Here is a 21,754-nt window from a genome sequence, read left to right as displayed (position 1 = left end):
ATTTTATTCTATTTTTTGCTGATACAAACCAAATGATTTATCCATATTTTGATCCCCATTTTACGACACAAATATTTTGTTCAAAAATCTTTTTATTCGGGATTCAAATTTATTACGGTTTGATAACGAATCTGATTGATTACCATCTGATTCAGGCAGACAAAATATTGAAATTGGAGAAATAAGGCCGTTCCAAAATTTTACAAAGCTTTTTCAGTCCAACCCTCGGCTCGAAAAATAAGGGACAAATAATATTTAAAAAAAAACTTCAAAATTTCAATGAAAATTTAAGAACAATTTTGAGCATGTTTGGGTTTATTCAAAACTAATTTGAATTATAGAATTTTCGATGAAGTGTTTTTACGTTGAAATGCTTTTTTTTTGTCGAATCCTCATTTTTGGAAAATAATTATTGTTAATCAACTGTGCTGGGTGTATAATACACTTTCTATTTTTTTATTGAGATGTGGATATTCTGGCTTGTAATTTCATATTTTTATTTTTCTGCCTTCACTCGATCATGGCTAGAGTGGAGGGACAAAAACTTTTTTTTAAATATTAGCATCGGCCTAATTGCGGGAAAGTAATATTGCAACGATTTTTCATTAGTTACACTAAAGATAAAATTACGCTGTTACATAAATTGTTCATATTTCTTGTCACCAACTTGAAATTTAAAACAAACTTCAAAATTTCTATGAATTTCAACTCAATACAAATTTTCCAAATACCATAAACAATAAAATCAACAAATCTGATGGAAAACTGTACATTTTTGATTAATATTTTTTAAATAATGAAAATGTTCAAAAAATAACAGAAATTTCCAAATACTTAGTTCTTTTTTAGTATACTTTAAATAAAAATAATGAAATTTAATTTTTTAAATAATCTTTTTTTTGTACGTTTGGCCCGCAAGCTCTTTTGAGCTTAAAATTTGGCCCGGCATCCAAAAACATTGAGCACCCCTGTTTAGACGACTTTTACAAATTTTTACTGAGATTTTTCTAGTTCTAGGCTAGTATGCAGATCGGAAGGAAAGGGGTCAAGAAACAGCTTTACGAACAGCAGAACAAAGGAGAGGGAGCGACTTCTTGGGGCTTTTCTTCACCCTCTCTGACTTGCTTGCGCTGCCGCTGCTGCCCATTTGATTTTTTTCTTGACCGGTTCCTTCCGAAGTGCGTGGTATACTGCTTCTAGCAGTTAAAATACTGCTTCTAGCAGTTAAAAAAAAAAATACAAAATCTGAATTTTTTTCAAAGGTTTCGTGAACCAAATTTTATTGTTTTACTTTTTAGCAGTTTTTGAAATCACCTTGAGTCATGGGTACATATTCAAACATGGAAGACCCAAAAAGTAAAAAAAAAAACTCCAGAAATATTCAATATGTAAAAATGAAGAAATTTAAAAATTCAAAAATAAAAAATTTCTAATCAAAACATCAGATTCCCAAAAAAGTGTCCACGTGGTTTATGGATGGTCCCTTTTTGATTATCGAGATTAGATAAAACCCCAAAACTACTCTAAAGCGATTTAGATTTTTTTTTTTATTTCAAGAGGGCGGTCAAAAGCACGCATTTAGTTGTTTCATAGTATGTCAACCATCCAAATTATACTAAAATGGGATCGTGGAACTCGAATTTGATATTAGAGGAAAAGTAAATAATAAACAAATACGACATTTTTTCCATGATTCGATTAGGCGAAGTCCCATACATCGATGCATTGGAAAATTTCGATTTTGCTTTGAAAAAATGATTTTGAATATTTTTTTTTTGTCCAGAATAACCCGATGCAAATATTTTACAAAGTTTTTGTCCCTCAAACATATAAAAAGTATAAAAATAGAAATTTGAAGATTTAAAGAATTTAAACATTTCAATGTAAAAGTTTTTGGGAAATGCATTACATATGTAAACAATAGTACGATTTATTTACGATCCAAATTTTGATGGAAACATATTTTTTGCGATGCAGTAAATCGATAATTTACAAAAAATTAAAATATTTTTAAACGAGCTTAAACATGTTAATTTCGTGCAAATGTGGAATATCTGATTTGTTTTGCCCCCCATACTTGTATGTAAAAACTAATTACACATAATGACTTCTTTTGACATATGGAATGCATGGACAAAGTTTCATCCGAATCAAAAAATTAAAATTTAAAAATCGCGAAAACAATCGTTAAGAACTACTCATTTCAAACTTGTACCGTCCGTCATACAATTCAATTTAATTTAAAAAAAATACAAGCACGTACAATCACAAATCTCTGTGGTACAATTATATCTATATCGATGTCCGTGTGCTCTTTTGTTCTATCTAGATAGGAATCCCAGCAAGCTTTGTACAAAAGAGCACACCGGCATCGATATAACACATTATGAATGATCTCACTGACCAAGGTGCGGTTCATTCACAAGAATCATTAATTCATTTCGCGCTAAACAAGACTCGTTCTGAACAGCAACCTTACACAAATATACAGTGTGTGTGTGTGTGTGTGTAATACAAAGTACATAAAACACAGTTCCACGATTTAACACTCACCATTTGTGTTAGTGAGATACTATCCTAGTTCTACCTCCCATCAACTCACACTTCCAGACCGTGCTGCGCATAAGTGTCCCATTTGAACTATGCCATTGATGATTTCTCTTATATGCTCGGTCTGATGTAGGTAGAGCTAATACGACTCTTATGCGGTTATTGTCGTACCAATTATTTAATACCTCTCACTAGTCGGACGTCCGCGCGAGAGTTCCACACACCACTCAAGACATCGCGGCGCTCGGCAGTCCGGCACCGGTCTCTGTGATAACAGCTTCAAGTGTTCATACAGGTCTAGCACTTAATCACTCACTGTTCAGTGAATCGGTCAATCGGTCAATCGCTCGTGCCCATTCCACTTCGCACAGGTGCGAAAGAAAGTGTGTCCTCCTCCTTCCCCTGGGAAGAACCGGTTTGTGGTGCTTAATTGGTGTGTTTGCGCTAAAGTGTGCTCTCAATCAACAAAGTTCAAGTGCGATGGCATCAAAGGATGAGAGCAGATTCATCATCAGCGGTGGGCCCGAACCGCAGAATATTACGGAGGGGTTCGGTTCGATGGGGGCCTTTGTCCGGAACCGGATGCGCCGTAACGGGAACGATGTGGCTGTGGTGGGTTGAGACGGAGTCTGGTATTGGGTATCAGCTATTGACACCTTTGTAATTCGTAGATTGACGGCGTGTACGGAACGGAAGTGCAATATCTGGAACTGCTGGAGCAGTCCGTGCGGCTGGCCGAGTGTCTCCGGACGTTGGCAGGCATCCGGGTGGGAGACGTAATTGGTATCGTCAGCGAAAACCGGCTCGAGTTCCCGGCGGTGCTGTTTGGGGCGCTCTTTGTCGGTGCCACCGTCGCGCCCATCAATCTGACCTATTCCGAGCGTAAGTGGTGGCAAAGTCCGCGGCCAGGGTCGTCCACGGTATAATGAGCTGAGAATTATGAATCAAAAGAAGGCGAAATGCATTATAGTTTGTTTTTGGGAAACCGGTTTACGCGAACCTTGACCATGGTCAATCGCGATCGGAGCGCGATCGTTCGGCTTCCCAAATTTTGCCAATTCCCTCCCTCCAAAATGTACTAAGCTAATTGATTATCGCGCAAAACAGCTTGTCACGACAAACAAGATAAGCGCGTTATCACAGCACATTATTACCCTATTCAAATTTGTTGATAAGCCCAACTGCAAGATTATAAGGTACAATCTCTCCGCAGGTGAACTGGAGCACGCGTTCAGCCTGTCCAAGCCGAAGCTGATCTTCGTGTCGCCATTTTCGGCGGATCGCGTCGTGGCGGCGGCCCGACGAAACCGGCACATTGTCCAGAAGGTGGTCCTCTTCGGGGACGAGAATCCCTTCGTTGAGGGTCAGGATCAGCGGGATGTAGTTCTTTTTGAAGAGTTTCAACGATCGGTTACGTTCGTGAACCCGCTGACCTTTTACATTCCCACGGTGGACATTGATCAGCACGTGGCGCTGATCATGTGCTCTTCCGGGACGACGGGGCTGCCGAAGGGTGTCCAGCTCACCCACGCCAACCTGTTAGCCAGTATCGCGCTGTTGGAGTAAGTTTTTGATGATCTTCAAATTCACTTGATCCTCTAACGAATGATCTTTCAGGGAATCCTCGAACCTCATGGAACCACCTCCCGGAGGGATCGTATTACTCGGAGTTCTGCCCTGGTTCCACGCGTACGGTTGCATGACCCTGATCAACGTGATCTGCAACAAGCAGAAGCTCGTATCGCTGCCCAAATTTGAGGAAGGTCTCTTCTTAAGCTGTATCGAGAACTACCGCTGCACCATGATCTTCGTTGTACCACCGCTAGTCGTTTTCCTCGCAAAGCATCCGCTAGTAGACAGCTACGACCTGTCCAGCATCGATACGCTCCTCTGCGGAGCCGCTCCTTTGAGCAAAGAGACGGAAGACCTGGTGAAGGCACGACTCAACGTTCGACACGTCCGTCAAGGTTACGGCATGAGCGAGACTACGCTGGCAACGTTGGTCCAGAACGGAGAGTGCCACAAAAGCGGGAGCGTCGGCAAGGTACAGATCGGAACGCTGGCCAAAGTGATCGATCCGGAAACGGGCAAGCTGCTCGGGCCGAACCAACACGGCGAACTCTGCTTCAAGGGATCCCAGATCATGAAGGGTTACATTGGCAATGAAAAGGCAACGCGCGAAACTATCGACCAGGACGGATGGCTGCACACCGGAGACGTCGGATACTACGATGAAGACTTTGAGTTCTTCATCGTGGATCGACTAAAGGAGCTGATCAAGTACAAGGGCTTTCAGGTACCGCCGGCCGAGATCGAAGCGATTCTGCTGACCAACCCGAAGGTAAAGGACGCGGCCGTCATTGGACTGCCGGACGAGGCCGCCGGAGAACTTCCGCTGGCGTTCGTGGTTAAACAGGACGGTGTGGACATTAGCGAGGCCGAGATCAAGAAGTACGTTGCCGATCGGACATCACCGGCCAAGCGACTGCACGGTGGCGTGAGGTTCATCGCGGAGATTCCCAAAAATCTTAGCGGGAAGATTCTGAGGCGGGAACTAAGGGCAATGCTGCAAACACCTAAATCTAAGTTGTAGGTTCGCAGTCGTTCTTAAATTACACTCCGTTACGTTCGGTACAAATCTTCCCAACCATTCGCTGTCCGAAATTCCATATTCGCCAACTGTCAAAATCACCAAGATTCATCAACGCGAGGTAAATACAACAAACATTTTGGCTTTCGAAGCGTCAGGAAATCAACCAGACCTCGTTCAAGGGTCAAAGTCAAGAGATTTATTTTTTAACAAATAAACAATAAATTGTACTAGTACAGACAAACAGTTAAGTAGCGTCCCTTACTTATTCATTGCTTGCTTCACGCTGTCCGGAAGCTTGGCCAGAATATCCTCGTGCGATATTCCACTGGCCGTCCCTAGCACTCCACAAGCGTTTGGAAAACTTACCTCCTTCCCGTACGAATAGTGCCGGCCCAGAATGTCGGTCAACTTTCCCCCTTGCGCCTCCAAGACAGCTTCCGGTGCGCACGTGTCCCACTTCTTACAGCCGGCACTGGCAAACACGTACGCGTGAGCCTTCCCCTCCAGCAGCTGCAGTACCTTGTACCCAGCGCCACCAACCCGCAATACCTCATCCGGGGACAGCGCGTCCAGCGCCGACTGAACCAGTGCATTGGAATGTGATCGAGTCGTAGTCACGATGAACCTGTCCGTAGGCGGTCGCGTCGGAATAAACCCGCCAGCTCCGATCCCCTTCACTCCCCAAATGGTCCGTCCCTGCGTCCCGCTGTCCGTCTGGAAAAACGGCTGATGGATCACACCTCCAACGGCACGATCATTCACCGAAATCCCGATCAACACCGTAACGCGCTCCAAAAATCCTTGCGTGTACTCGCTCGTCCCATCCAACGGATCCACCCAAATGACCAACTCACTCTCCTTAACCTGCTTCAACGCGTCCGGGCAAGCGTTCCCCGCCAAAAACTCCCCATTAACATCCGACACCAGCCAATCCTCCGGAACGCGCGTATCACAAGCTCCCTCCTCCCCAATTATGGTCACGTTCGGGAACAGCTTCTCCAGCGAGGCCACGATGCAGCGCTGCGCCGACCGGTCCGCCTCCGTCTGCAGGTCGTCCTTGCCGTCCTTCTCCACGATTCCCAGATCGCCCTTGGCCAGCACGTCCCGGATGATCCGCCCGGCACGATTCGCAATCTGGATCGAGCTGGCCACGATCCGCATCACGAGCGGGGCAACTACCGTCGAAGTGGCCATCGCGAAACTTGAAGAACTTCGGAACTCTGGGCGATCTGCTCCGACACCGAGCAGATAAGAAAGTGATCGTCCGGTCGAAACGAAGAGAGTGAAAACAGCGATTGATTTACAACCCAGCCTGACTGCAGAAACACTTGACACAAATCTGTTGTTGGGTTGTGTTGTTGGTTTCAAGAGGGGGTTGGGAGTTGGGAGTTTGAGTGGGGTGGGGTTGGTTATGAATGACAAGCCCTGCAGGAGAGTGTCAAAGTGGGCGGAGTGGGGTGAAATTTCAAGAAACATTCAACAAAAATAAACAAGAAGCGATTGACTTGCATTGTTTTGAGTTTTTTTTTTCTAATTTGGAATGCTTTTTCAACAAATCTTGAGTAATTTAATCAGATACCTATTTTTATTTTTAAAAACTTGAAATAAAATTTTCATTGGTCTTGAAAGGACGGATTTGTTTTTTTGATCAAGAACAGAGATAAAATCCATAAAAACAATTTTCTAATATTGTGCCAAAAATATCCAATATTCTAAAATAAAAAAAAATTAAACCTAGAAATTTAAAAATACAAGTACAGTTCAGACTCGATTATCCAAAGGACACGGAAAAATTACACTTCGGATAATCAAAACTTCGGATAATCGAATCACAAAAAAAAATTTCGCTGTCTTATTTTTGATTGTCGAGCTTAAGGGCATCTCCAGCGCTGGAGTGCAAATCAAATTTGCACCCGGCTCATGAAACCGAGATCAAATTTGCCACCATGAAAAAATTCCGTCATCCCCACCGCTAGGGTAGCAAATTTGCCACCGAAACAAGCCCACCGCGGGGGGCAAATATGGGTTTTTATCATTTTTTTGCTCTCGTTTACCTTCAAAATCAATAATTATGAGTTGATTCATGCCTAGAAATGCTAAAAGTTCATTAAACTTTTTAATCCAATTGAAAATTTCAAAGAATTTCATTTTTCGAAAATGTCGAAAGTTAAACCATTTGCTACCCGATTTGATTCCCACCTAATTTGCTCTCGAGTTTGCCCCCGAGTCTCCCACCGCGCGTAGCAAAGCAGGTATCAAATTTGATCTCAAGTTCATCTGTAGAAGAAATATATGTGTCGGTACCTGTCGGGTACTCATTTTCTGATACCCGACAAGTACCGGCAAGCCGGGGGCAAAGTTATGAATGCGTGTTTCGGAGATTTTCTATGTCTGCTCTTGTGGGTGATTCAAAAATTCAAAAAAAATCAAAAAATCAAAAATTCTAAAATTAAAAAAAAAAAAACAAAAATTTCAAAATTCAAAAATTCAAAAATTCAAAAATTCAAAAAATCAAAAATTCTAAAATTCAAAAATTCAAAAATACAAAAATACAAAAATTGAAGAATTCAAAAATTCAAAAATTCAAAAATTCAAAAATTCAAAAATTCAAAAATTCAAAAATTCAAAAATTCAAAAATTCAAAAATTCAAAAATTCAAAAATTCAAAATTCAAAATTCAAAATTCAAAATTCAAAATTCAAAAATCAAAATTCAAAAATTCAAAATTCAAAATTCAAAATTCAAAATTCAAAATTCAAAATTCAAAAATTCAAAAATTCAAAAATTCAAAATTCAAAAATTCAAAAATTCAAAATTCAAAATTCAAAATTTAAAAATTCAAAAATTTAAAAATTCAAAATTTAAAAATTCAAAATTCAAAATTTAAAAATTCAAAATTTAACAATTCAAAATTCAAAATTCAAAATTCAAAATTCAAAATTCAAAATTCAAAATTCAAAAATCAAAAATTCAAAAATTCAAAAATTCAAAAATTCAAAAATTCAAAAATTCAAAAATTCAAAAGTTCAAAAATTCAAAAATTCAAAAATTCAAAAATTCAAAAATTCAAAAATTCAAAAATTCAAAAATTTAAAAATTTAAAAATTAAAAAATTTAACAATTCAAAAATTCACAAATTCCAAAATTTAATTTTTTTTACTTTTACAAAATTTTAGGGTTTATTTAAAACTCAGAAAAAAACATACTAAACAAGCATCTAGGAACTTTATTTTCTTGTCTTGCTGGTTCAAGGCGCAAAACAACCTTAAAGGCTAGTATGCAGATCGGAAGGAAAGGGGTCAAGCAACAGTTTTACGAACAGCAGAACAAAGGAAAGCGAGCGATTTCTTGGGGCTTTTCTTCACCCTCTCTGACTTGCTTGCGCTGCCGCTGCTATCCATTTGAAATTTTTCTTGACCGGTTTCTTCCGAAGTGCATAGTTACCTTAAAATTCGCCTTGCGGTTACGACCACAATTTGCACACTAAAGGTTCGTTTAGAGTTGCTTAGCGTTTCTCCAGCAATTCTGAGATATTGAGCGTTACTAACGTCAAGCGTTATTCATGAAAAAAAAGTAATCAAAATAATCAAAAAAATGTTGGCATCCCTTCCCTCCAACTAAAACCAACCTTTGTACCATACGCGTTTCGCTTTCAGTCATTCGACATTGCCACCCAACACAGCCCAACAAACAAACAACTACACCGATATAGCTGGACCTGTCTCTCCTGATTAGTACCGTACAACAGAGAGAAGTCAGTTCCTCCTCACCAAGTCTTGCTCTGTTTGTCTGCGTCGCTCAACTGGTGAACAAGTACCTATCTAAGCAGCTGCCTTCAACGTCTGTTGTGGCATCCGAGTCGTCGTCAATTCCGCTAATTGGGTAATCAAAAGGTGCTCCAGAGATCCAACCAATCAACAACCATGTCCCGAGTTCTGGTCGGAGTCAAGCGCGTGATCGACTATGCCGTCAAGGTAAGAGGGAGGATGATCTTCCGAGGTCCGCGATAGCAGCGATTTCGGGGCGCTGATAAGCCATTGCTAGTTACACAACATGATGATGATGGGGAACGTGTGTGTGCGTGCGTGTGTTTGTTCTTGAAATGTCTCTTCCAGATTCGCGTCAAGCCGGACAAATCCGGGGTTGTTACGGAGGGCGTGAAGCACTCGATGAACCCGTTCGATGAGATTGCCGTGGAGGAGGCGGTCAAGATGAAGGAGAAGAAGCTGGCCTCGGAAGTGGTTGCCGTTTCGGTAGGTCCAGCTCAGGCGCAGGAGGTTCTGCGGACGGCGTTGGCGATGGGTGCCGACCGCGGGATTCACATCGAGGTGACGGGCAAGGACTACGACCTGCTGCAGCCGATTCACGTGTCGAAGATTCTGGCCAAGCTGGCGCAGGACGAGAAGGCCGACTTGGTGATTTTGGGCAAGCAGGCGATTGATGACGATTGCAATCAGACGGCGCAGATGACGGCGGCGCTGTTGGATTGGCCCCAGGCTACGTACGCCTCGAAGGTTGAAAAGACCAGCGATGGGTTGACGGTGGTGCGGGAGATTGACGGGGGTTTGGAGACGATCAAGACCACGGTTCCGGCGGTGATTAGCGCCGATTTGCGACTCAATACGCCGCGTTACGCCACTCTGCCGAACATCATGAAGGCGAAGAAGAAGCCCATCAAGAAGGTGGCGCCGAAGGATCTCGGCGTGGACACGACACCACGCATCGAGATCGTGTCGGTTGAGGATCCGCCGGTGCGCCAGGCCGGTTCCATCCTGCCGGACGTGGACACCCTGCTGGGCAAGCTGCGCGACGGAGGACACATCAAGTAGGCGACGATGACTTGCAAGTTTTTTTTCTGTTCTGTTCGTGACAAAGTGCATTTCTATTATTGGCAGAGTGATGAGAGAAGGATCGAAATATAATTTCTAATCTAAAATAAAATCAAGCGCTTCCGTTTTGCACTTTAGAACCGGAGAGGGAAATTTCTTTCAACCAGAAAATCCACACAATTTACTTCTACCAAATTGACTTCTATTCAATTAGCGTCTTCATCTTCTTGGACAAACTCGATCATCACCTGCTCCTGCTCCTGCTGCTTCGTCAGTTGGTTCTGCAGTGCGGCCTGGCACCGTTTTTTGTGCTTGCTGAATGTTCCGTCGTCGCTGAACCGTTTCGTGCAAACCGGACAGCTGAAGGGGCGCTCCCCGGTGTGGAGTCTGTTTTGGAGGAGGGGGAAGGTTATTGCAAGCGATCGTTGTTCGCTGGTTTTCAGTAATTCGACGATTTTAAATACTACGACATTTAGATCACTGATCTACTATGAATTGACTCGTTTTTTTTAATTACCTACTAGTTTTGTTTTTCTAAAATTGGAAATTACGATTGTAAGAATTTATAAATTCTTTTCATGATTTTTAATTTATTAGTTTTGGAATTTTAGATTTTTAAATATTTGAGAGAATCTGAAAATGTTATAATTAAATATTTTTTGAAATTTAAAATAAAATTGTTGTGGAAGTTAGCAACAAATTGATGCATTTTGGTAGTTGAAGCCGTTGAAGCACACGTCCGTATTGTGTGCTTTATATTTACAGTAGTTGTTCGGTAACTGGGCTGAGAACGTAGCCCAGTCATCGAATGCTGTTCGCTAACTGGGCTGAACGAAAAATAACGAGGGGACTACCGATGCATAAAATTTATTGGATGAAATATAAAAATAAAAGTAACTAAAATTTGTTTACAATGATTACTTTTCATATTTCTTTAATTGTGACTGGAAATTACATAAAAGTTTGAAAAAGTTTTTTTATTTGTTGACCATGATTTTTGCATCCATTTACCCCTCGGTGATTTCGGTTTGTTTTGGATTTTTGACGTTTGTCAGCTTTTTAACTGGGCTACGGCCCAGTTATCGAGCGCCCAGTTAAAAAGCAGCCCAGTTAAACAACGCCCAGTTACCGAACAACTACTGTACTTGTAATTCACATCGGTGTTCGGGGAGCGCAAATATAGCTTGGAATTTAGAAGCAATTTGGGAATATTTTAAAACTGCGGCCCAGGTTTTTCGGAATGGCAACAGTGCCTTCAAGTAATGGAGCCTACTACGCCAAACAAACAAATAACTCAAACTTTTTGACAGTTTGCCTCGTTTGTTTTTAAAATTAAAGAATGTTAAATTTTTTAAATATTAGAATTTTCAAAAGAATTTTATGATTGGACAGCTTAGCATAAGCATAAGCATAAGCATAGGTGCCCACCCGCAGTTGCTACTCCGTTATTGACCAGGACCTCCAGAAGTTACATCCACGAGCCGTGGAAGATAAGTGGGAGCTATCTTTCCTCGCTTCGCAACTTCTCAAAGGCCCCTATCATGCTGATCAATACCGGCGCCGGCCACGACCACGGGGAAGTGGATGGGAATGTTAGTCCGATACTTGAGTGATAGAGACCGCCCAATCGACTGCATCTCCGACAAAGTATCACATGAGTTTTGAGGGGGTTAGTAGATGGGTATGAGGTCAGGATTCACGAGTGGCAGTGATGTGACCATGAGCATTTTGTTTATCGGTTGAAAATTTTAAATCTTAGGCAGCCGGCTGCGGAAAAATAGAAAATTGATTATTTTAAAAGTTTTTTTTTAATCGAACGCGTGCCAGCCGAGCAGTAGTGCTATGGGCTGGACTTATCAGTATATTTTTACTGTTTTTACAATTTAGATAACGCGAGCAAATTTAAAAAATAGTAAATAAATGACGCTTTACTCTTCATAAAATCGATAGTTTGATGAGTTAATACTAAAACTGCCAGTTGGAATAATTTTTTACGATCATTTAAGACGAAAATTATCGCGAAAAAACAGGACTGCGCGTTCCCAGAAGCACTGCACTTTTGATGTAATTATTCAATTATAATAAACAATCACCCCAAGCACACAAACAGCGACACAAAAGAAATGAAAATGAGCATGCAAAAACAAGACAGCGCGTCCCCGTGGTCAGCGCACGAATCGAATTTTATGATTGGACAGCTTTAAAAAAAATGAATTCAAGAATTTTATGACATTCCAATGGAGCACCGGATTCGAGTGGAAGAAATGACAGTTCTCCCATAAGGAATACATTGTAGAAAAAAGCAAAAACTGCTCGAATGGAAATGCTCCATTCTAGAATTTTATAAATTAAGGGTCTATCTGAAAGTGTAATTGGGATTCTTCAGTAATTCTTCAATTATAACATACATTGTTTTATACACGAAAGATATTTTTGCAGACTTTTGCTCAGTTTCAATATTTTAAGAGTTTTAGAATATTGGAATTTGGAAAAATAGAACTTTAGGTATTTTAAATATTTGTTGGAATATAATTTCTGATACGGTATGAAGGAATTATTTTTCGCAATTCGCAATTTTCAGTGTAAGAACGGGCCTTGACCGATCTTATGCACCAGGTTCCCGACGAACACGCACTGCCCTTACACCTACATCTCACCCTTGCTCTGAGTCAGTACGAGCAGCACGCTAGAACACGCTTTGAGTGTTCGTGCCAGGCATGCACACCTTCTTTTCCGGTTACGCATTTTAACTCGGCCGGGGGTGGTACATTACGTAGGGTTTGATGTAAGTACAAGCGCCTAACCATTTATAGTGTGCCTATCAACTTTCATTAAAGCAAAAACTGTTATATTTTTAGTTTGAGTTCAAAAACTAATTGTTATTTACTGTGTATTGTTTTCTCCTGAAATCTTTCCTAGTGTTGAGTCGTGTTTATATGTTGCTATTTCTTTTGTCGCGGTGTTTTGTTACAATATTTTGGTCCTAAGCATTTTAGAAAAGTTTTTCAAAAGTACAATAGTAATATTTGTGTTAATTCTTTGATCATTCCAAAAATTGAGTAAGGGTTCGAACCTTATTTGTTTGAAGAAAAGGGTGAAGATTGAAAACAATGGACAGTGAAAGAAATATACTATTTGAAGAATCAATAGTAAAAGAAAGATAGTAATTTATTAAGTAGATAATGAAATTAACAATAGTTAATAAAAAGAGGTAACAAACAAGCTTAGATTGTATTAAATGCAATTTATAGGGCAGATGAAAAATTATTCAAATAGATAAATAAAGATAAACAATATTGACATCGCTGCCAAATTAAGGAAAAACAGACAGTTTGTTACAGCAGCATCAGTTGGTAAAATAGAGTGGAAAAGCGTTGAGAAATAAGAGAATCAAATAAGTAAAATCAAAATCAAATGGAGGATAGTAAACAGAAGCCGTTTTAGAACATCAGTGAAACAAAATAAACAGAAGATAGATGGTAGCTGGAAATGGAAAGGAGAGAAACCCCGTTCTGCGACGTTCAGGTACATCCACAGCAGTTGACTCAACATACTGCGAATCAAAACAATACCGTCTACAATCACAAATAACTTCCCTTTCCCACATTGACGCGCCCCTTTCTTTTAGCCGTCTCGACTCTGACCCGCGGTGGTCAAAGGTTTACGATCCGTTTCCACAGGCCACCAGCTAGGTCATCATGAAAACCAAGCCAACGTGGAGGTAAGAAAATAGGACACTTGCAAGGAACCAGAGCTATACTGTCCTGATCAAGAATGATCTAACAGGACTACGGACGTAGTCAGTGACGCTCCTTCCAGGATGTTCCTCGCCTAAGCGTCAACTGAAGAGGTATTATCAGTATCATTCGCCCTTGGCCTGCAATATTTTTTGAAATTTAAAATAAAATTGTTGTGGAAGTTAGCAACAAATTGATGCATTTTGGTAGTTGAAGCCGTTGAAGCACACGTCACGCTGTGTGCTTTATATTTATTTGTAATTCACATCGGTGTTCGGGGAGCGCAAATATAGCTTGGAATTTAGAAGCAATTTGGGAATATTTTAAAACTGCGGCCCAGGTTTTTCGGAATGGCAACAGTGCCTTCAAGTAATGGAGCCTACTACGCCAAACAAACAAATAACTCAAACTTTTTGACAGTTTGCCTCGTTTGCCTGGATATTTTTTTATAAACGACAGCCTTCATACATTTTGCCTTGTTTGCGGGTTTGCCGCAAACAAGTTTGCGAGTTTGTTTGTTTGTTTGCGATAGTGTAATGGCTCCTTAAGGGTCAAACTAAAAAAAGTGCAAGTTTGTTTGTTTGCCATAGTCTTATTTCGGAGTTCCAAAATTAAAGAATGTTAAATTTTTTAAATATTTGAATTTTCAAAAGAATTTTATGATTGGACAGCTTTTTAAAAAATGAATTCAAGAATTTTATGACATTCCAATTCTAGAATTTTATAAATTAAGGGTCTATCTGGAAGTGTCATTGGGATTCTTCAGTAATTCTTCAATTATAACATACATTGTTTTATACACGAAAGATATTTTTGCAGACTTTTGCTTTTTTTTTTTTTTTTTTTTTGAATTAAATATACTTTATTGAATCTTTCTTATAATAATTACATTTGGTTTACATAATAAGTGGTCAGCTGTGGCTCTTCAGCTTTAGTTTGCTTTTCGTGATTTAAACACTGTTCATATTCATAACTTTAAAAGTATATGATTTATCATTTTTGTAACACTAGGTACAATGAAGAAAAAAATTAAGAAAACATAACCTAACCTAAAACTAACTTAATCTTACCATAAACTAAACCAATCCTTGAATCAAGGGGTATTCAGATATAGCACATTTTTCCCTGAATTTCAAACATTTTTCTTGAATCTTCTGATCCAACATTTTTACTTCTGCTAATTCATGAACCTCACTTGATCTTGTCCAGCCAGGAACATTCAAAACCATTTTGAGTACCTTGTTTTGGACACGCTGGAGCTTCAATTTATGAGTTCTAGCGCAACACTCCCAAACAGGTACTGCATACTCAATAACGGGGTAAATTATTTGTTTGTAAACTGCTAGCTTATTTTTCAAAGATAACTTTGATTTTCTGTTAATTAAAGGATACAAACACCTGATGAGAATGCTGCACTTGTTCAATATTTTATCTACATGCTGTCGAAACAATAGTTTCGAGTCAAGTATGAGACCTAAATATACAACTTCCTTTGACCAGGGTATTGAAACATCATTCATTTTAATCAAAACATCATCCTTTGGGACAAATCGGGCCGATTTGGAAAGTGGAAAAATGATGGTTTGAGTTTTGGCTGCATTTATGCGAATTTTCCAGTCGCCAAAGTATTCGGAAAGAACGTCAAGACCCTTCTGAAGACGGCCAACTAAATATCTGGTTATTTTACCCTTATAAATAACGGCAGTGTCATCAGCAAAAGTGACAACACACCATTACCAGGAAGAGTAGGCAAATCAGATGTAAAAATATTGTACAGAAGTGGGCCAAGAATACTTCCTTGGGAACCCCAGCATCAATGTTGAATAATCCAGAAGCAATCCCATTCAGAAAAACCCTGAACGATCTCTCCGAAAGATAGTGCTGGATAATTTTGATAAGATACATTGGAAAACCGTATAAATACAGTTTATGTATCAAACCATCATGCCAAACATTGTCAAAAGCCTTCTCAACATCCAACAAAGCCATAGCAGTTGATTTAGACTCAAGCTTGTTCTGCTTGATGATTTTAGTTACTCTCGTAAGCTGATGAGCAGTATTATGCCCTTTCGGAAGCCAAACTGCTCATTCAAAATTATATTATTATCGTTGGTAAAATCCAAAAGCCTTGAATAGATGACCTTCTCAAAGAGTTTGGACAGACTACTCAAAAGACTAATGGGACGATAACTTGTTGGCGATGTTGGATCTTTTGAGGCTTCAAAATTGGTATGACTTTGCCCAGCTTCCAATTGGTGGGGAAGTAACCAAGTTGCAAACATTTATTGAAAATATTGGCTAGATGTTGAAAGAACTGATCACTCTGTTTTTTCAACACTAGATTAAAATGTTATCAAAGCCAGGAGCTTTCATATTTTTCATTTGTTTAACTGCAACTTTGACTTCCTCACCAGAAACATGGGAATCTGCAGGAAATTCAAAGGTAGAGTCATTGATTGTTGAAATACTATTGGCAACTGATGTTTCTTTACGGCTGGTCATGGAAGCGCCAAGATTATGTGAACTAACAAAATGAAGCCCAAGTGCATTTGCCTTTTCCTCGGATGTAATCAAAGGAGAATCCTCAACAATAAGAGGAGGAATAGGCTTTGGTTTGTTTTTAAGAACTTTTGAAAGTTTCCAAAATGGTTTTGAATAATTCCCAAGCTGGCTTACATGTTTTGAAAATTCTTGATTTCTGATATTGTCAAGTCGGTCTTGTATGATTTTGTTCAAATTGTTCACTGAAATCTTTTGTCATAGTCCCCAGTCCGTTGATATTGTCTCCTATAAACATTCCTAAGTCTAATCAAGTGTTTAGTATCTACGTCAATATCAGTTACCTTAAAATTAACAGGAACCTCCCGAACGTTGGCAGCCTCTGCTTGGTTGATAGCCTGCTGGATCACCTCCAGCGAACGATCAATATCAGCAGAAGTTTCCGGGTGTTGATCATAGTCGATGTTGCTGTCGACCACTTGCTGAAACTGCTGCCAGTCAACGTTGTGGTAATCTTTCCGGGTTGGTTGCCGCTGCGGAGTAACGGAAGCTCCAACCTCCACAACCACCGGATAGTGATCAGAACTCAACTCTTCAAACACCTCAGGATGAGCCACGTTCTCAGCCATATTGGTAATGAAGAAATCGATGATTGAGTGATTCCCAGACCGAGCCACCCTCGTTGGACGATCCGGACTCACAACGTTGTAGTATCCGTTTTGCAGATCGTTGTGCAGAATCACTCCGTTCCGATTCCTCCTGCTGTTGCCCCAAACTTCATGCTTCGCGTTGAGGTCACCAGCGATGATGTACTTTGCGCTCCGCCGTGTCAGCTTCTGGATATCGCCTTCAGTTTTGCTGCTGAACCATCTCTGGCATTCACCTGACGTGGGCAGTATGCAGCAATGAAGAGTACTGGGCCAACCGAAGTGGGAATTTCCACTCCAACGGCCTCGATGATGTCCAGCTTAAAGTGTGGCAGCCGGCGTGGCTTGAGATCACGATGAACAGCGACAAGCACACCTCCTCCTCCAGACGTGGTCCTGTCGAGCTGCGTCGCAATCTTGTAGTTTTGCAGATAAACTTTTTCACCGGGCTTCAGATGAGTTTCCGTGATGGCAGCTACGTCGATCTCCTTCTCGCGAAGAAAATCCACCAGCTCTAAGTTCTTCCTCCTAATGGAGCAAGCGTTCCAATTCAGCAGCTTGAGGGACCTACGATCCATACTGGATGACGAACGAGGTCAGCACTTCAATCTGCTGGGTCTTGGTTTTGCATCCACGCAGTGCAGCGGACATCTGTTTGAAAATATTGAGGAGTTCGGTTGAGGTGTAAAGATCATTACCATTTTCCTCAACTGCTGGTTCTTGGGTTGGTCTTGGCTCCTGGCTGAAGCCCGGTGGTGGCGGTCTCGGCTCCTGGCTGGAACCCGGCCGTGGATGATTCATCTCAGCTCTCTTCCTGGGATCCAACGGCAACGGTGCCAAGTTCGGGACCTGGCGTCGCGGTTGAAGAGGTGGAAAATTTTGCTCCACCAGGGCTGGAGGAGTTCTACGACGCTGAGGCTGATTCTTCGTCGATGCTTGCTGCCGAATTTTCACGAACTCAGCTCTCTTGGGGCACTTTCGGTCGGTTGACGAGTGCTCACCGTTGCAGTTGAGGCACTTCACCAGCGAATCTTGGATGCACTGGGATGTGATGTGCGCATCGGTACCACATTTGGCGCAACGACGCTTTAGGTGGCAGTTCTTACCTCCGTGCCCGAAGCCCAGGCAGTTGAAGCATTGTGTGACGTCACGATGCACTGGTCGGTATCGCTCCCACGACACGATAATGTTGAAAACCGCTCGAATTGCCTTCAGCTCAGGAAGCGTCGTCGATCCCTTAGCCAAATGCAGCAGGTAGAGCTGGTCACGGTACTTGATGTCTTTGTTGCGTCGGCTCATTTTGTGCACGGCCAACACATCCAGTTTCAAAACTTTTAGCTCGGCAGCTAATTCCTCCACTGGCATGTCGTACAGACCTCTGACGACGATTTTGTACGGCTTATCCATGACGACATCATGGGTAAAGTACTCCGCCTCGTTTTCGGTCAAGTAATCCTTGACCAGTTGATAGTGCTGCCTGGATTGCACCAGCACCTTAAATCCGTCCTGACACAGACGAATGTTGCCTTGGACTTTCCCAGACTTGATGAGTTCAACAAGCCCCGCACGAAAGTCGATCGTTGCTGCTGATTGCCTCACATAAAAGGAGGCAGTTTCTCCTTTCGCTGTTTCACTTCATTCTCCTTTGCTTCCGCTACCTGGTCCTCGTCAGGCAGTCCAGCGAACTTGTTGTTCTTCAAAAGCTGCTCCTCGTGCGATGAAGAGTTCTCCTCCTCCTCATCCATCGGTACAGTACCGTCGCTCTTTTTCGTCTTTTTGCTGTTCGATGTCACTTCCAAAAGCACCTTCCTTTTGGAAATTCCCGGTTTTTGGCCATCAGTTGAGGCCTCAACCTTCCTTTTGGAAATTCCCACTTTTTTGCCTGCTTGAGCCGCAGGTAGGGCAATATTGCCGGCGTTTTGCGCCGGGACGCGACGAGTCATGTTGATTCAGACAACCTTCACCAACGAATGCTCGGATAACAATGATGCAGACTTTTGCTCAGTTTCAATATTTTAAGAGTTTTAGAATATTCGAATTTGGAAAAATAGAACTTTAGGCATTTTAAATATTTTTTGGAATATAATTTCTGATATGGTACTAAGGAATTATTTTTAGCGTTAAATTATATAATAAAAAAACTATAAATTAGAAAAAAAAATAAGGCCAAAGAGTATTTAAAAGTTCTAGAGTCTTGAAGGTTGTAAATTTTAAATTTTACAATTACATCCTGTTAGAATTTATAAATTGAATAATTTAATTGCTTGATTTTAGAATTACTGATTTTAGTATATCTGAAATAATTTACAACAGTTTGATAAATTTAGAGCGACCTATAAGGTCCTATAAAGATATGAAAAACAATAGCTTATAGGACCTAAAAAAAACTAGATTTGTAGATCGCTCGAAGAAAGTAAGTTTTTCAAACAATCTTTTAAAATCAACCCGAGCTTACCTCCGATGAATGACCATCTGATCCTTCCGGCTGAACGTCTTGCTGCAAAACTCACACTCGAAGCGCTTTCCCTCGGTATGCTCCCGCATGTGGGTTCGCAGTGCCGTGGCCGTTTTGTACGTTTTGATGCACACCGTACAGTCGTATTTGCGCACCTCGGTGTGCTTGTTCTCGATGTGAATCTGCAGGCGCTGAATCGAGGCGTTCCGCGCGCCACAGATGTCACACCTGTACCTGTCCGTGTGGATTTCCTTGTGGTGGGCTCGATGGTGGGACGTGAGGAAGGTGCGCGAACAGGTGGGTTCCGGACATTTCACGTACGGGTACTCTTCGTTGGGGTGGGCCACCGCGATGTGGGCTGTCAGCTCGTCCGTGGTGCTGTTGACCGTTTTGCAGAGGGCGCAACTCAGGTAGCGCTGCTGTCTCAGCTCGGCTTTGGCCTTATCCGAATCTTGGTTATTTTTACCGTGGGTAAACTTCTTGTGGAGGTACAACGCTTGATAGCTTTGGAATGACTGCGCACATTCTGCGCAAAAGTGCGGGTTCTTGCCTTCGTGGACCAGCTCGACGTGGTGCTTTAGGTCCAGGTTCCTCCGGTAGGTCTTGTCGCATTGTGAGCAGGCAAATGGTTTTCATTGTTGTGCAACAGCATGTGCCGCTCAAACTGGATCTGGCCGTGAACGTCTTCCGGCAGATGTTACATGTCGGAACATTGTCTGATTTTTTGTGTTTGGCCCGCGTGTGAGACGCCAGGCAGGTTTTGTTCTCAAATACACGACCGCAATGTTCACACACCACCGGATTGATGATCTTTGCGGGCACCTCAAAGTTCGGATGCATTCCGTGCGCACGCTGTTCGTGAACCTTTTTGGAATTAAGACAACCGAACCTTAACGGGCATACCTCACACTTGTACGGTCTCTCGGTTTCGTCGTGACGACTCAGATGGACATTGAACGTAATAACCTGCGGAAAGTCAACTCCACACTCTTTGCAGTGAAAGTCCTTCGTTGGGGCATGCACCTCCGTCAGATGGGACATCAACTCGTTGGCATCGGTGAGAACTTGAACGCAAATGTAGCATTTTCTAGTCCGAACCGCCTTCAGCGACGAGGGACCGTTCTTATCCCGCTTCACGGTAGCTGTTTTCGGTTCGTTTTTCGGAATACGCCTCGGTTTCGCAGGCTCATCAAAATTTTCCGGTTCTCTCTTAAGTTTCCGCCGAATCTGCTTCTGTTTCCTACTTCGTTTAGCTTCCCTTCTTTCAATCTCCCTCTTTGGCCCCTCATCTTCCTCTTCCGTACTCCAACCAGCACTGCTGTACTCATGATCAATAACGAAATCTTCCAACACATCCTCCGCCGTACCAACCTCAACCTGCATCTCCTCAATCACCTCCTCCACAATCGCCTGAGTTTCCGCCTTGAACTGACCCTCAAACTTAACATCCTCACCGTCTTCAACTTGCGACTCATCACCCCGTCCTTCCGCTAGCTGAACAATCTGCTGAAACGCATCTTCGGCAGTCGCGAAGAAAACTTGCATCGAACTCATCACGTCCAACCGGACCAAACACTCCTGGCAAATCATCTCCAAAAAATCCGAATCCTGAAAGATGATACTCATCAGCTCGTACACGCAGTACGTAATGTCGTTGTCCCCAAGTATGCCAGCCTTGGACACCATCGTGGCCGTCGGATAAAAGTTCAAACACATCCGGCAGCTGCTCACGTCCGAATATTCCCCCGAACTAAAAAAAGAGAAGAAGAAAGCTGTTCAACTCCCTACTTACCCCTTCAATTTAGTGTTCAACTCACGCAGTGATGAAACAGCTCGGTTCCCGGTACCGCTCCAGCTTGCTGTCCTCCCCCTCGGGCGCCGTAAGTCGGAAGTGCCACTGGCAAATCTCCAGCCCGGTCGTCGTCGCGGGCAGCTCAAGCGGAGCGCCACAGCCGAGCTGGATCGCCTCCTGCCAGCGTTGCACCAGCGACGGATGCTGCGGAAAGGGCCGCAGGTTGCCGTCGGTCGCCTTGCACGTTGGCACGACGCAGGACATTTTTTTTTACTTCCGGAGCGGACAAAATCGATAAACGAAAAACTGCGGAGCACTTTCCTGACGAAGAGGGTTCCTGCGACTATTTTGACAGTTGGACGGTCAAGCGCAAAGGGAAACAAACATCCGCAAAAAAGTGACGCATTTTTGTTATTGTGCCGAGGGGCGTCGCGATGCAAACTGACAGCACGCGCGTTTGACAGTTTGGTGGCTTTGTGTTGTTTAAATTCGGTTAACCGAATCAAGATTTTGTTAAACAAAAGTTTCAAATTCGATTGCATCTAGATAGATGTTCTGTGTGCAACAATGTAACGTTATGGATTGAACGACAAGTTGTTGACCAGAAAACGTAGCGGAAAGATGTGTGTTTTTGTCTCTTCCACCGAATTTG

General features: G+C 42.0%; 5 protein-coding genes across 5 annotated transcripts; 2 read left to right on the top strand and 3 right to left on the bottom strand.

Moving 5' to 3' along the window:
- The first annotated feature begins 2,733 nt into the window (after nucleotides 1–2,733).
- On the top strand, nucleotides 2,734–5,188 carry LOC6035206 (4-coumarate--CoA ligase 1). Its single transcript, XM_001845383.2, has 4 exons — nucleotides 2,734–3,162; nucleotides 3,222–3,432; nucleotides 3,764–4,112; nucleotides 4,168–5,188. Exons 1-4 carry the CDS (start codon nucleotides 3,031–3,033, stop codon nucleotides 5,141–5,143), a joined length of 1,668 nt encoding a protein of 555 aa, XP_001845435.2. The 5' UTR covers nucleotides 2,734–3,030; the 3' UTR covers nucleotides 5,144–5,188.
- A 128-nt stretch (nucleotides 5,189–5,316) lies between these two features.
- On the bottom strand, nucleotides 5,317–6,522 carry LOC6035205 (3'(2'),5'-bisphosphate nucleotidase 1). The gene has a single exon (XM_001845382.2). The coding sequence runs from the start codon at nucleotides 6,335–6,337 to the stop codon at nucleotides 5,402–5,404; it is 936 nt and encodes a 311-aa protein (XP_001845434.2). The 5' UTR covers nucleotides 6,338–6,522; the 3' UTR covers nucleotides 5,317–5,401.
- Nucleotides 6,523–8,841: 2,319 nt separating this feature from the next.
- Nucleotides 8,842–10,112, top strand: LOC6035204 (electron transfer flavoprotein subunit beta). The gene is made up of 2 exons (XM_001845381.2): nucleotides 8,842–9,117; nucleotides 9,259–10,112. The coding sequence occupies exons 1-2, from the start codon at nucleotides 9,067–9,069 to the stop codon at nucleotides 9,970–9,972; spliced, it is 765 nt and encodes a 254-aa protein (XP_001845433.2). The 5' UTR covers nucleotides 8,842–9,066; the 3' UTR covers nucleotides 9,973–10,112.
- A 66-nt stretch (nucleotides 10,113–10,178) lies between these two features.
- On the bottom strand, nucleotides 10,179–19,622 carry LOC119771244 (transcription factor E4F1-like). Its single transcript, XM_038267054.1, has 3 exons — nucleotides 19,545–19,622; nucleotides 19,311–19,492; nucleotides 10,179–10,359 (listed from the first exon to the last, which is right to left on the bottom strand). Exons 1-3 carry the CDS (start codon nucleotides 19,620–19,622, stop codon nucleotides 10,179–10,181), a joined length of 441 nt encoding a protein of 146 aa, XP_038122982.1.
- A 13-nt stretch (nucleotides 19,623–19,635) lies between these two features.
- Nucleotides 19,636–21,476, bottom strand: LOC6035203 (zinc finger protein 69). The gene is made up of 2 exons (XM_001845380.2): nucleotides 21,128–21,476; nucleotides 19,636–21,060 (listed from the first exon to the last, which is right to left on the bottom strand). The coding sequence occupies exons 1-2, from the start codon at nucleotides 21,364–21,366 to the stop codon at nucleotides 19,773–19,775; spliced, it is 1,527 nt and encodes a 508-aa protein (XP_001845432.2). The 5' UTR covers nucleotides 21,367–21,476; the 3' UTR covers nucleotides 19,636–19,772.
- Nucleotides 21,477–21,754: the final 278 nt, after the last annotated feature.

Source organism: Culex quinquefasciatus, chromosome 1 (assembly GCF_015732765.1).
Source record: "Culex quinquefasciatus strain JHB chromosome 1, VPISU_Cqui_1.0_pri_paternal, whole genome shotgun sequence".
In the NCBI taxonomy this organism is placed as follows: domain Eukaryota; kingdom Metazoa; phylum Arthropoda; class Insecta; order Diptera; family Culicidae; genus Culex; species Culex quinquefasciatus.
This window is presented reverse-complemented; position numbering and strand designations above follow the sequence as displayed.